The 15075-nt window shown below is 43.8% G+C and overlaps 2 protein-coding genes across 3 annotated transcripts; one reads left to right on the top strand and one right to left on the bottom strand.

The window, feature by feature from the left end:
- Positions 1 to 247: 247 nt before the first annotated feature.
- Positions 248 to 6966, bottom strand: LOC139541273 (uncharacterized). Its single transcript, XM_071345739.1, has 9 exons — positions 6673 to 6966; positions 5447 to 5642; positions 5282 to 5335; positions 4995 to 5190; positions 4864 to 4900; positions 3423 to 4737; positions 932 to 1851; positions 727 to 835; positions 248 to 366 (listed from the first exon to the last, which is right to left on the bottom strand). Exons 1-9 carry the CDS (start codon positions 6787 to 6789, stop codon positions 248 to 250), a joined length of 3063 nt encoding a protein of 1020 aa, XP_071201840.1. The 5' UTR covers positions 6790 to 6966.
- Positions 6967 to 7941: 975 nt separating this feature from the next.
- LOC139567655 (UPF0575 protein C19orf67 homolog) lies at positions 7942 to 13562 on the top strand. 2 transcript variants are annotated; one of them, XM_071389048.1, is made up of 8 exons: positions 7942 to 8214; positions 9011 to 9083; positions 9247 to 9445; positions 9647 to 9791; positions 10240 to 10340; positions 10999 to 11235; positions 11442 to 11603; positions 13015 to 13562. In XM_071389048.1, exons 2-8 carry the CDS (start codon positions 9035 to 9037, stop codon positions 13163 to 13165), a joined length of 1044 nt encoding a protein of 347 aa, XP_071245149.1. In that variant the 5' UTR covers positions 7942 to 8214; positions 9011 to 9034; the 3' UTR covers positions 13166 to 13562. The 2 variants fall into 2 exon arrangements, with proteins under 2 accessions (XP_071245149.1, XP_071245150.1); XM_071389049.1 differs by having other exon boundaries at positions 7944 to 8214; positions 9265 to 9445.
- The last annotated feature ends 1513 nt before the right edge of the window (positions 13563 to 15075 follow it).

Below are 15075 nucleotides of genomic sequence, written 5' to 3'. Positions count from 1 at the left end.
ACAGTTAAGAGTGTTAAAGTCTAGATTGACTACAATGACTCGCACAGTGAACTCATAATGACTCGCAGTGAACTCATAATGACTGGCACAGTGAACTCGTAATATTGATGCAGTACACACATCAATTTGCATTTAAGAATTTGGAGTCTACAGTAGGCCTATTAAAAACTAAAAAAGAGGTTCAAAATAGATGCAAGTACATGTTTATTTAATTAAATAGGTCCGGGCCGGGTTATTGGGGGAATATTCATGGCTTGAACTTTTTACCGCTTCTCTTTTTGCAAGGGATGCAAAATAATTTTGCCAGGGCAGCTGTAATCCGCAGGAGGAAAGACTGATTTTTTTCCGGCTCATCAGCCACGGTATCTGAACAGGTGACAGAGAACAGGGGATGACATCAATTGTTAGATTACTTGTTAGATATTACTGCATGGTCGGAACTAGAAGCTCAAGCATTTCGCTACACTCGCATTAACATCTGCTAACCATGTGTATGTGACAAATAAAATTTGATTTGGTTTGATTTACTTTAAAATAAACTTTGGCAACGGAAAACAAAAACACATTTTTTTTAGTTCATGGAAGTTCCTCCCTGTTACTGCCGTTTAATGAATAAGACCCTGATAACTTCATCATAGTCTCTTCCCCTAACATTACAATGTGGTGAAATAATATAATTTTGTTGAAGACATATAGACATGTGGACTAACAGAAAGGAGGACTTACCATCAGTGCCAAGGGGAGCCACCTTGTTCTTCTTCAGGGTCTTCTTGCAACCATGCTTCCCCTCTCCTGACTTCCTCACTCCTTCCTTCACTGCCTCGTCCTTCCCTGTCTTCTTAGTAGAGAGAGAAACAGATATGAGTTGGTGCCTCACAATCAAAAAGCCCCAATAACTTAACAACCTACTGGTTAATGGTAGTCTGCTTACCTGTGTGGGGGTGCTGTCCACAAGGTCTGTGGAGAGAGAGCTGCTGCTGGCCTTCTCCAAGCTAGCAGAGTCACATTTCTTGTTGTCGTCGATCGCAGCCACATCCTCTTGGTCCTCTTCCAGGCTTTCCCCCTGGGCCAAGAGTTCCTCTGTGAGGGTGATGTCACTCTTTGAGGAGCTTGAGGAGGAGCGTGACCTCCCACTACCACGACTCCTACTCGCTCCAAAATGGCCATCAGAACTCCAGTCCTGGGCGTGGTCCTCTATGACAATCGCGATGGTGTCTGCCATGCAATAGATGGCTCCCTCGCCACCATAGCGTACGGCGCGCAGTTGAGCCCGGTTGGAGTCCGAGCGCAGGGACAACCTTTTAGCCGCAGCCTTCACGATGGCCTTCATTGCATCTTCCCCCCTGAATTGAATGCTCTCCTCCAGGCTGAAGAGGACAGAGATGTCAGCATACTTAAGGGCATGCTGGACCTCCAAAAAGAGATTCTTCATCAGCCTGAAGGGGTCATTGGCCCTCCTGGCCTGGGGGGACTCTGAGGCCTCCAGTCGGCGCATGATGCCCTGGAGGATGAGCTTCAGGGTCTGGGGGCTCATAACGGTGTCCCTGGGAGTGCTGAGAAGGGGGATGTCCTCTTCGATGAGGATCTCACCCGGCATGAGAGAGGGAATCTTCTCCAGGAGGTCCTGCCTGGCCTCAGTGGGGGTCAGGGAGCCGATACTCACCTCAGAGATATCAGCTCCCTCAACCTCTACTTCCAAGGTCTGTGCAGAAGCTGCCCATGCTGCCTTGGTTGAGGTGGAGGGCTCCGAGTGTAAGACAGTCATGACACTCGCGACCACCTCATCTTCTTCCTCTGATGAAGAAGGACACGGAGTGTCAGGGAAACTGTCCCTGGCACCAGAATCCAATCCTAATAAAACACACTCAAATTTTGAACTGGTTCAAAGCCACAGCCACATCCATGTATAGCACTATGCGGTATCTAGTACATTTACTATAATGGTAATACACTGGTTAATACACAAGTTATTATATGGTTATTACAGGGTTAATACTGGTCATAATGGTAAACAGGTTATAAATGGACCTTTCTGGATGATGACACTGGCCCTGTAATCGTCGTTGCAGGTCCTGTTCAGCATCTGTTCCATCCAGGCAGTCAGGACCTGGCAGATGGCCTCTAGTCAAATCAAAATTTATTTAAAGTGTTGCTTCACACACACAACATGTCACAAAACACTTTACAGAAAAGTAGAAAAAACAGGAGAGAGAAGAGAAAAAAGGAGACGGAATAACAGCCCAGTCATAGCTGCAGGAAGTAGGGGTGTTGAGGGTGCTGCACCCCCGATAAATGAATATATATATATATACAGTACCAGTCAAAAGTTTGGACACACCTACTCATTCAAGGGTTTTTCTTTTCTACATTGTAGAATAATAGTGAAGACATCAAAACTATGAAATAACACATATTGAATCATACAGTAACCTAAAAAGTGTTAAACAAATCAAAATATGTTTTATATTTTAGATTGTTCAAAGTAGCCACCCTTTGCCTTGATGACAGCTTTGCACACTCTTGGCATTCTCTCAACCAGCTTCATGAGGCAGTCACCTGGAATGCTTTTACAACAGTCTTGAAGGAGTTCCCACATATGCTGAGCACTTGTTGGTTGCTTTTCCTTCACTCTGCTGTCCAACTCATCCCAAACCATCTCAATTGGGTTGAGGTCGGGTGATTGTGGAGGCCAGGTCATCTGATGCTGTGCTCCATCACTCTCCTTCTTGGTCAAATAGGACCTTCTTGTCTAGGTGTTTGTATGTCTATGGCTGCCTAGATTGGGTCTCAATTAGAGGCAGCTGTGGTTCATTGTCTCTGATTGAGAGCCATATTTAAGGCAGTCATAGGCATTGGGGTTTTGTGGGTAATTGTCTATGTAGAACGTTTGTAGCTGTTGTATTGCACTTACGTTTGTAGCTTCACGGTTGTTTTGTTTCGTTTTGTTATAAGTGTTCGTTTCGTGTTTCACTCGTCTCAAATAAAAGAGATGTATTTTTCACACGCTGCGCCTTGGTCCACTCTTTCTCATCAGGATGATCGTGACAGTTACTTTGAAGAATCTCAAATATAAAATATATTTGGATTTGTTTAACGCTTTTTTGGGTTACTACGACTCCATATTTCATAATTTTGATGTCTTCACTATTATTCTACAATGTAGAAAATAGTAAAAACATAGAAAAACCCTGGAATTAGTAGGTGTGTCCAAACTTTTGACTAGTACTCTATATTTATATATGATTATTATTTTTCTCACTAAATTAGTGAACTAGGCCTTTATTACTCCTGTATGAACGGAGAAAAATACTTCCTCCCCTCATCGACAACGCCCTCACCCCAAAACATCTTGGTCACAGTGTAAATGGCAATAACAATAATAACAATGGGGTAAAAGGAGACAAGACTACATCATAACTAACCTAGTGCCCTCTTGTCTTGATTGGAGAGTGAGGTGGAGGCCTGCGGGGTCAGGATGAGGTAGCTGCCCCCCTCCGACATAGCTGCCAACCTCACACGAGGCTCTGCCCCCTCCTCCTCCCCAACCCCATGAGACCAGGTGGAGTCGCTGTCCCACAAATCCTCATTGCTGGATGTGGGAGTGCTGGGAGGCTGGTTCTGCTCCATGTCCCAAGTGCTGGTCGGCCAAATCTCCCCTGGCCTCTCCCCGAGCAGGGCAAAGACAGGGAGGGACCCCTCGCTGAGGGCTTTATAGACATCCCTTCCCTTGGCCCTCCTCTCTGACCCCAGTTCTCCCACACTGACGCTGGAGTGGAGTGTGCCTCTCTGGAGATAAACCCTCTCCATCTCCTCTGCCTGATGACAGAGGTTGAACCGTCTTGATCTCTGTGATGACCCAGAGCGATTCCAGCTGTTGTTCTCCCCTTCCTGGAGGGTTTCCAGGGCCATAATGGTGTAGTGGGCCCTTCCCTCTGAGGTCACATCTGGAGAAGACAGGCAGGTGGTTGGATATGAGGTAGTGGATGACCCTGACAACCTGTAGGATGAGCTGTCGTCTCCATTTTCCAGTGGCAGAGGTCTGGTGAAGTTTTCTAACTCGCCCATGTCTGCCTCAATGGTGGACAACTGACCTGGGGCTGAGCCAATATGCTCCTCCATCCAGCCCTGCTCTGGAAGGGGGTGCAGGCCACTTCTGTTGGAGCAGGACACACTTGGATGTTCCAGAGATAGTGGCTGAGAATCCACACACTCTGCCAGCTGACAGAGGTTTAACGCCAACTCTGGCATGTTGGATCTGCTCGATCCCTGTGACCCAGGCCAACTCCCATTCCGGCTGTTGTTGCCTCTTCCAGACCTCATGTAGTGGATCCGTCTGGCAGCCTCCTGGGCACTCTCACAGGCATCCCTGAAAAGCTCTGAGAAGATGCTGGAGAGGCTCTCTTTGGTTAGAGCGATGCGTGGATTGATCGTCTCCAGGTCATTCACACCAGAGGTGAAGAAGTCCCCCTGGGCATTCCTCAGGATGTTACTCACAGCCATGTCTGCTATACCCTGAAGCTCCTTGTCTGTCTCAGAATTGAGCGTGGGGGGCTGCCCGCCCCAGAGCCTCCCCTTCGGCTCAGAGCTCCGCCGGTGGAACGTCTCCGAGACGATCTTCAGCACCCCTGACCCCCGGTAGGAGGAGTGGGAGGACTCTGGGCTGGAGATCCTGAGTAGAGCTATCGCTGGCAGGAGGGCCACATAGGACATGTCCTCCAGGTCCTTTATGGTCACATTCTTAGAAAGAAATACGGAAAACAACAACTTTAAGTGACAGAATTTCCTTTTAGTTTTTAAGGTACACGTTTTTTGTTGTTGTTGGCATGATTAGAGTCGGTTAAGAAGTATAAATGGGGGACTTACCTTTTGTTTGAGGAACTTCCTGATGAGCTTTCTCTGACTGGAAAACAAACAACAAGAATCCTTGGTGATTAGACTGGCTCCTAGATTATACTTTTTCTACTGCACATAACATGGTTCAGAGCAGGACTCACGGGTGAGACTTCAGGAAGTCCTCCAGAGAGAACGCCTCCTCTACATTCTCAGGTGTCATCTCACAGGGTGGGTCCGCCAGAGAAGTGGCATCGGAGGTGACATCACTCTCTGGGGTTTCTGGGGTCAGGGGGTCATCAACAGATGGAGAGGAGTTCATTCTCACCCCATCCTCAGGTGTCAGGGGGCCTGGTGGCTCTGAAACAGAAGACAATCAGAATTACCACCAAACAAGCTAGTAACCAAGGCAACGATTCTATTGAATAACCATTGTGTCACCAAAACCCACCTGTTGTCTCCACCTTCGTCACTTTAGTGCCCTTCTTGATAGCTGGCAGGACACCTACAGAAAGAGGAGAGTCAAGTCATTAGTTGATCCTTCCACCATATTGTATGTCCTTTTATAATTATATCAATAAATCCAGGTATTTTGGAAGTGGTGATCAATACTCACTGTAACTGGTTCTCGGAGATAGAAGAGGTGGAGGCAGCGCCAACCCACCAATGACTTGGCGGCTTGTTTTTTTCCCCTCTGCATTGGCCTCCCAAGCCTTTCTGAGCTCAATGGCCTCTCTGGCGTTCTTTTCGGCCTTGGCCATCTTGGCCTGATGGCTCAGCCTGGGGCCTTGTGGGGGCTTCGGCACAAAGTTCTGAGAGAAACATCAACAGCAGCAAAATCATATCACCATAGAAACCACCTATTTCACCATAGGCATGGTGGTACTAAGTGACCTTAGAATTAGAATCAGAATTAGAATTAGAATTCCAATGCTATTGGTTCTAACTAGTAAGTGACCCACACATCATTATCTCGTTTTAAACAAATTTCTGGTTCAGAACATGACATATTTCAAAACAAAGCGTCCTTATACAACCAGGGGCGCGTTCAGCAAGACGGAATGTTGAGCAACATTCAGTGACCAAAAATGGACAAGTGTGTCTTAGCCCTATACATCATTAGCATATGAATGACAGCATTATCCACTTGACCAACAAACCAATCAAAATAGATGTCCAATTAAGGCAAAGAATTTCTGAGTGGATGTGGCCTCCCAAGTGGCACAGTGGTCTAAGGCACTGCATCGCAGTCCTAGCTGTGCCACTAGAGATTCTGGGTTTGAGTCCAGGCTCTGTCGCAGCCGGCTGCGACCGGGAGACCCATGGGGCGGAGCACAATTGGCCCAGCGTCGTCCGGGTTAGGGGAGGGTTTGGCCGCCAGGGATGAACTTGTCCCACGTCGGGAGCAGTACACGCTGACACGGAAGCCAGGTGTACGGTGTTTCCTCCGATACATTGGTGCGGCTGGCTTCCAGGTTAAGTGGGCATTGTGTCAAGAAGCAGTGCGGCTTGGTTGGGTTGTGTTTCGGAGGACGCACGGATCTTGACCTTCGCCTCTCTGAGTCCGTATGGGAGTTACAGGGATGAGACAAGACTAACTACCAATTGGATACCTCAAAATTGGGGGAAAAAAGGGGTAAATAATAAAAATTTAAATAAAAATCAAACAATTGAAGTGGGTGTTGCTTAGAGTCAACCAGTCCGCTCTGAGAGGTTTGCCTGGAGTGTATTCAGCATGCCTAACATTGCAAAACATTTTGAACGTTTTCCAATTGAATAGATACGTATTTCACTCTGAACTGTTCAAAATGTTTTGCAACAAAACTCAAAGCAATTTCTAACCTTTAGGGGGCTCTTCTTGGTGCAGTCCACCAGTGCTAGCAGCCTTGGTCCATCATGGTCGTCTGTCTGGGGCACCGGTTCTCCAACACTAGCTTGGAGGGTCCCAGCCTGGGGCATAGGTACAAAATGAACTAAATTACACTTGAGACCTCCATGTTGAGTCCTCCATTCCAACCATAAAGCATATCAGTCTGTTTTTGCATAGGCCAGTGTTTTTCAACCCTCTCATTGGGGAACCCCAGACGTTTCACAAATTTGTTGTAGCCCTAAACAAGCAAATCTCATTAAAACCTATTCAAGATTTTGATTAGTTGACCCGTTGAATCAGGTGTGCTAGCTGTGGAATACAATGGAATGTCTGGGGGTCCTCTAGGAGAGGTGTTAAAAACCCTGGCATATGGTTGTACTACAACAACAACAAAATCCCCATTACGGAGACACACAGATAAACATGTTTTTCTTCATATATGAGACTTACCTTTAGACGAACTCTCCTCAACCGTTTCTGACTTTTACCCATTTTATTTTAAGACGTCCTTCAGACTGGACCTGTACAATGATAGAAAAATAATAAACAAATACATTTTTTATAAAATGTTTGAACATTTTAAATACAATACTTACAGTTACACAGAATGTATTGTCCAGGCAAAGTAATGTCTTTGAACATGAGGATGACTGTCCTATGCAAACTATCAACTCAACTGAGCCAATCAATTTAATAATTTTTGGACTGCGTCATAGGCTTATATATTATGCCATGACAACATACACTATTACGTCAACTACAACAGCGCACAGTGACCACGCCGGGAGATTAATACATTTTCTGATCACACGAAATCTCTAATAAATTTAAAATGTAATGTAACCCAAATCACGTTGATTCATTGAGGTTTTATATATCAATGTTTCCCTCTGGTGGCAAGAACCGAAAGAGCCATCAATCGATGTCGAGCCGGTTGTCATCAGTCTGCACTCCGCACACTCACATTCTGAACTTTTGATAGTTAGAACAGAATTAGTATAATAGAGTTTGAATAACTTTAGTCATGTAGCTAGTATGGATACTAATATTGACAAATCAAAGCATATTTTTTTCATACCAGTGTTGTCAAACAAACGATGATATTTGGCTTGACAATGACAGTGGTGTAAGATATATGGTAATTTTTGTAATTTTGCAATAATTTATTTATTAGTCTCCATAGGCAGAATTGTTGTCTATCTCCAATTATGTATATAAATAAGCCCACATAATTGTCAAGAGGTTTTGTGCATGTTTCGGCCAGCAGAGGGCTCCGCTCGCTCTTGTCTAGTGGTAGCTTCACGCGTTCACGGTAGTAGTTATCGCGCTAGGCTAGCCTGCAGACTGACAAATTCAGTTGAGACGGTGCTGAGCGTCAGATGTAGAAGCCAAGGGAAAGAGAGGAGGTTGGAGACGGAGACCGGTTGAAAACCGTACTTGTCAAGTTCTTGGACCGACGGTGCAAGGCGCCACACATGAGCTCTACAACGATTCAGAGGAGTGGGGAAAGTGGCGTAGGTGTAACTTAGTTAGCTAATAGCTAACTATCCTCAACTCGTGAAAATACTGGCTAAGTACCCTCAGAAAGTTGTAACAACTTGTGAAGTGTTCAATTAATACAACACACAAGAAAACCGTTTCTTAAATTGCAGTTGCTAGCTAGCTAACAAGCTAAAGCTAGCTAGCTAATGAAGGATGAATGATTTCGAGGTTTCAACCGAAAGCGAACATGGGTTATTATTAATTGTTTTTTACACTTACTGATAATTTCAAAATAATATTTTAATTCTATCTTAAACAATGTTTAGAGGGGTTTGTTCTCTGCCCACTTAATTTTATGGACAAATAATCTGACATGAAAAATAAACGAATGAAAGTTAAATCAGGGTCCATATCATTTGGATCAAAAAAGAACATAAGAGTCTCTCAAATTAATATTAATTGTCGTTTCTTTTCAAATAAAATATTCTAATTCACTCCCAAATCTTCTGACATAAGAGCAGTCCCAAAATAAATGGTCAAGAGTTTCTGGGTCACAACCACAAAATACACATTTGTTATCAGTAACTATTTTGAGTCTGTGTATATTAATGGTCTTTCTATGGTAGATTCTATTAATTAATTTCTATGATACTTCTTTCACCTTATTAGATACACAATATTTGCCAGACAACAGCGATACTTTGTTCCAGTTCACTTGTCCTAGGGCTGCATTCCAGTATATTTTAGCAGAGGGAATAGTAACATCTTGACATAGTTTCTTATATACATGTTATTACATTTATAGTTTAAGATGTCAATTCCTTTTAGCTGTATTGAGGCTACAAAGAAAGCATGGAACAGGGGGAGACGAAAAATAATCCTGAATCATCACCAGACACAGGTGAGTTACTGTCAAAATGCATAGGTAGCTTAATAATTATGTACACAAAAAACGTGCTACACTCGCAATAACATCTGCTAATCATGTGTATGTGACCAATACAATTTGATTTGACTCTGCTAATCAAACTCAAGTCAACAAATAATTGCCCGAAATTTCTCAGACTCTGTGGCGCATGTAGACGATAGTGCTTTGGCGCCCTCATGTGGCGACCAAATGGACAGCACAGGTGATGCGAATTTGACGTCCATGTCGTCATGCCAGGATATCAACATGATGGATCAGAAGCTCAGACCCATTGAACAGCAATTTCAGTACCTGCTGAATAAGGCGGATGAGTTTCATACAAACCTTGTATACAGGTAACGTTAGAGTCAGGAAAGTTGTTAATGCAGTTTAAGATACTGATAGGTAGAGGTTAGGTGAGTCAATGAATAGTGCAGCTTAACTATGCAATTACATCTAGTAGGGTTTCAAGTTATTGTTTATTATTTATCAAATGATTGAAGTAATGCATAATGAAGCCCTGTCCTGTGACTTAACCGTGTGTGTGTTGTCTGCAGGTATGACATTCTGCAGAAGGAACACTTTGCTCGCGTGGTGCCTACTTTCCTGCGGACCTGTCAGCCCTACTTCACTTACCTGGAGTCGACCGCTCGCAGCACCCTGCCCCAGCGCACGCCTCTACCCATGTACATCCGCTCACGAGTAAGAGCCTCGAAACTCAACCCTACTCATCTGAATCTGGGTAGGACAAAACTGTCACTCTTTATTGAGTGACAGTGTCTGCTCTATCCTCAATTCATGCACCTTGGTTGGAAAGTGAGGTAGCGGCAGTGATCCCTTCCCTTTGCACTCTTTATTGATATTAAATGTATTCTACACTTCAAACCAACATAAATGTCTCTGTGAATCAACTCTGGACAAGAATATAGGCTTATGGGAGGTTTGAGAACTAATAGAGAAGGATCAAGAGAGATGTTGTAGACTGAGAGTGGTGTGTATTGAGTAAGTCAAATCAAATCAAATTTTATTTGTCACATACACATGGTTAGCAGATGTTAATGCGAGTGTAGCGAAATGCTTGTGCTTCTAGTTCCGACAATGCAGTAGTGTGTGTATTTGTCTGTATTTATGTGTTTGTCCATCTCTCCAGTTGTTAGACTTCTCCCAGCAGCTGTGTGCGAGGCTGGAGCACCTGGTCTTGACATATGCCTCCTTTGACTTTCTCTCTCTGGAGGAGGCTGAGCCGGCCAGGTACTGTACTTACCAGAAGAGGCTGGTTGGAGGAACTATTGGAGGATGGGCTCATTGTAATAGATGGAATGGAGTCAAACATGGGTTTCCATATGTTTGATGTGTTTGATACCGTTTCATTTATACCATTCCAGCCATTACAATGAGCCATTCGTCATAGCTCCTCCCACCAGCCTCCTCTGGTACTTACAACATAACATCTGAAGGCTGTGAGCCACCACAAACACACAGATGCACATACAAACGCATATCGCTGCTGTCGGGTAAAAAACGAATCTCCAAAACAGACACTTTTCAAGAAATTGAAAAAACTCCCATATTATTATTATTTTTAACAAACATTACATTTCGAAATTTCTGAAGCTGTTTTGAATAAAAAAAAATGGTCCTAGAGTCATGAAACGTTCAGATTACATTGAGGAGAGTTAGTGCTTTCAACACGATTTTAATTGCAAGGTTTTCATCTGACAGCGATGATATGTACCAACACCTACTTGAATACCTGTATTTAGATCCACAAATGGAACATTGTGGAGTATGACCCAAATATATAGAGGACAGATGCATGGACTTGTCAACCCTTATTCGTCTGACATTCATTCCACAATCCTTCATCCAACCATTTATGTATCTATCATTCTCCCTCTCTCCATTCTAGTGTCTCCCATTTCTACATTGGCAAGTGTCAGATGGACCGTGTGGGACTGTCCATATACAGGTACTGTCGTCTAGCCCCGTACCTGGCTGGGGTCCACACTGGCCTGTACAAACGCATGCGCTGGAATGTGGAGAGACCCAGCGAGAGCCTACAGGAGGAAACGGGTGGCGAGAAGGAGGGACATCCAGAGGAGGACAGGCCAGTAGCAGGGAAAGAGCGAGCCACCGAGACAGAGTAGTGAGTGGGGGGGCGGTAGAGAAAGTGTTTACTGGCATGTTATGCCTTACTTTAACCATCATTGTAATATTAGTGCCAAGAAAACTTTGGGACTCTTTTGAACAGATGTTCGATGACAATGTACATTTTGGAATTCAGGCCTAAGAACAGTTGATCAGATGGCATCTCTCACTGCCTCTGTGTGACTGTGTGTGTTTCTCGAGCAGCTACTTCCTGTGCTACGAGGAAGTCCCTGAGGAGCCTGCTGAGCGGGGTGATGGAGAGGGTAAAGGGGAGACGGTTGCTATAGGCAATGTGGTCAAGATGTGGTCAATCGGTCAGTGGGTCCAAACGCAGCCTGAACCCATAAAAGATGACATCTACGAATGGTACAAAGTCACATTCAGATCGCTACGCAACACTCTTTCATCTTTGACGTTTAAAGAATACTTAAGAGTAACTTTTCTCTGTATACATCAATGTTGTCGCTCTTGCTGCTGGTGATTCTCTGATCCACCTCTACACAGACGACACCATTCTGTATACTTCTGGCCCTTCTTTGGACACTGTGTTAACTAACCTCCAATCGAGCTTCAATGCCATACAACTCTACTTCCGTGGCCTCCAACTGCTCTTAAATGCAAGCAAAACTAAATGCCAGCTCTTCAACCGATCGCTGCCCACACCTACCCACCCGTCCAGCATCACTACTCTGGACGGTTCTGACTTAGAACATGAGGACAACTACAAATACCTAGGTGTCTGGTTAGACTGTAAACTCTCCTTCCAGACTCACATTAAGCATCTCCAATCCAAAATTACATCTAGAATCGGCTTCCTATTTCGCAACAAAGCATCCCTCACTCATGCTGCCAAACATACCCTAGTAAAACTGACTATCCTACCGATCCTTGACTTCGGCAATGTCATTTACAAAATAGCCTTCAACACTCTACTCAGCAAATTGAATGCAGAGGATAGTGCTTTGGCGCCCTCATGTGGCGACCAAATGGACAGCACAGGTGATGCGAATTTGACGTCCATGCAGTTTTGTCACCAAAGCCCCATATACTACCCACCACTGCGACCTGTATGCTCTCGTTGGCTGGCCCTCGCTTCATATTCGTCGCCAAACCCACTGGCTTCAGGTCATTTATAAGTCGTTGCTAGGTAAAGCCCCGCCTTATCTCAGCTCACTGGTCACCATAGCAGCACCCACCCGCAGCACACGCTCTAGCAGGTATATTTCACTGGTCACCCCCAAAGCCAATTCCCCCTTTGGCCACCTTTCCTTCCAGTTCTCTGCTGCCAATGACTGGAACGAACTGCAAAATCACTGAAGCTGGAGACTCATATCTCCCTCACTAGCTTTAAGCACCAGCTGTCAGAGCAGCTCATAGATCACTGCACCTGTGCAAACCATTCTGTAAATAGCCCATCCAACTACCTCATCACCATATTGTTATTTATTTTGCTCCTTTGCACCCCAGTACCGCTACTTGCACACTCATCTTCTGCACATCTATCACCCCAGTGTTTAATTTGCTATACTGTAATAATTTTGCCACTATGGCCTATTTATTGCCTCACCCTCCTTATCCTACCTCATTTGCACACACTGTATATAGACTTTCTCTACTGTATGTTTGTTTATTCCATGTGTTGTTGTTTGTGTCACACTGCTTGCTTTATCTTGGCCAGGTCGCAGTTGTAAATGATAACTTGTTCTCAACTAGACTACCTGGTTAAGTAAAGGTGAAATGAATACAAATTAAAAAGTACCGTGTGTGTTCGTTCCAGGGTGCTGTGCTGGGTTCCACAGGCTGGGTACCACAGGCTGTTGTGTCTGGGAGCGGAGGAGCCCTCTGCCAGCGCTGCTACTGACTGCCTTGTGGGGGTGTTGTTTTCTCAACAGAGCCCAGTGGCAGGCCCCAGTCGTGAAACAACATAACAGAGACAAGCCACTGTTCTAGTACTGACTTTGGCCATAACATGTTCTCGTTGATTAAAGGATTTAACATGACTTCTTGTTAGCTTTACATTGTGTTATGTTCGGCTAATGTTTTCAAATCTAAGTAACTATTGGGAAGGACTGAACACTGACATAGCTCTCGTTCCTACTAGCCAATGTTTTCCTTATGGTTCTTTACGTATTGTATAAAAACTAATATAATTTATAAAGACAGCAAGTTTTATTACCAATTCCCTACCAGCTAGTGATACATTTGAACTGTATCTGATGTCTGTTCATATTCAAGGTTTTATTGAGCACTAATGTATGTTACTGTATTGTGTGGTTGTTGGAAATCATTTTGTATGATGTTAAGAATAAAATTATTGACCTGTCATTCATTTGCGCGGAAGCATTATTTTATGAAATAAAACAATTTATTGAAAATATATTATTGTGTTTCATTAAACAAAAATACTTTTATATTTTAAAAACATGGGGTCTCAGAACTGTACTTAAATTGTAAATGATTTGTTTGTAAACAATGGAGTAAATAGCCAACTGTGACAACTAGGCACAACTAGGCAGAATGAAGACCGTTCTTTCAGAATACTTATCCTTGCCGCGGTTATTTTTTGCTCACTTGAACCATCTAGTGGTGACATATACAGTGGGCTCCAAAATTACTGGCACTCCTGACTGGCAATGCACAAACAATACTTAAAAAAATATAAACAATATAATTATAGAGAGAAACTCGAAATACTGTACTTTATTAATGTTTTAATGGAACCCACCAAAATAATTTATTGATTTAATTAAAAATCAATGTCCTCCAAATCAACGTTTCACAATTAATGGCACCCTTAAATATTATTGTAAATAACATCTACCAAAATTAAACCAGGAATTAAATTCCACTTATTTAAGTTTATCTAAGTGTTAAGGAACTATATTGAGCCATTACATCACTTCCTTTTTCACTAGGGTATAAAAATGAGGTAACACGCATGCAATATCCATTTGTCATCCAACACCATGAAGAAAAGAAAAGAACTGGCAGTTCAAAAGGGACAGATGGTCATAGACCTTCATAAATCTGGTAATGGCTACAAGAAGATCCACAAACGATTGAATATACCACTGAGCACTGTCAAGGCAATTATTTAAACATTCAAAAGATATGGAACAGTTGAAAGCCTCACGGGTAGGGGACGCAAATGCATTTTGCCCTCCAGGATAGGGAGGAGGATCGTGAGAGAAGCAACAAAATCCCCAAGAATCACTGTGAAAGAATTGCAGGCCTTGGTGGCGTCTTGGGGTCACCAGGTTTAAAAAGACACCACTCAGACGCCACCTCCACAACCACAGGCTCTTTGGAAGGGTTGCCAGAAAAAAGCCCATAATGACCCCAAGACACAGATGCAAGTGCTTGGAGTTTTCCAAACGTCATTTCAATTATGATTGGAAGAAGGTGCTCTGGTCAGATGAGACCAAAATTGAACATTTTGGTCAGATACAGCATTGGCATGTTTGGCGTCGAAACAGAGATGCATACAAGGAGAGGCATCTCATACTCACGGTTAAATATAGTGGTGGGTCAGTGATGTTTTGGGGCTGTTTTAATTCCAGAGGTCCAGGGGCACTGGTTAAGATTGATGACATAATGAATTCCACCAAGTATCAGGCAATTTTGGCTGACAATCTGGTTGCCTCTGCCAGAAGGCTGGGACTTGGCCGTATGTGGACTTTCCAACAAGACAATGACCCAAAACATACCTCAAGATCCACGCAGAAATGGTTCTGTGACAACAAAATCAATGTTCTGTCATGGCCATCTCAGTCGTCCGACCTCAATCCAATCAATAACCTGTGGGCTGAGTTGAAGAGGGCAGTTGATAAGCGCAAAC

Source organism: Salvelinus alpinus, chromosome 2 (genome assembly GCF_045679555.1).
Source record: "Salvelinus alpinus chromosome 2, SLU_Salpinus.1, whole genome shotgun sequence".
NCBI lineage: Eukaryota > Metazoa > Chordata > Actinopteri > Salmoniformes > Salmonidae > Salvelinus > Salvelinus alpinus.
The sequence above is the reverse complement of the archived record's forward strand: the minus strand, read 5'-3'. Positions and strand labels throughout refer to the sequence as shown.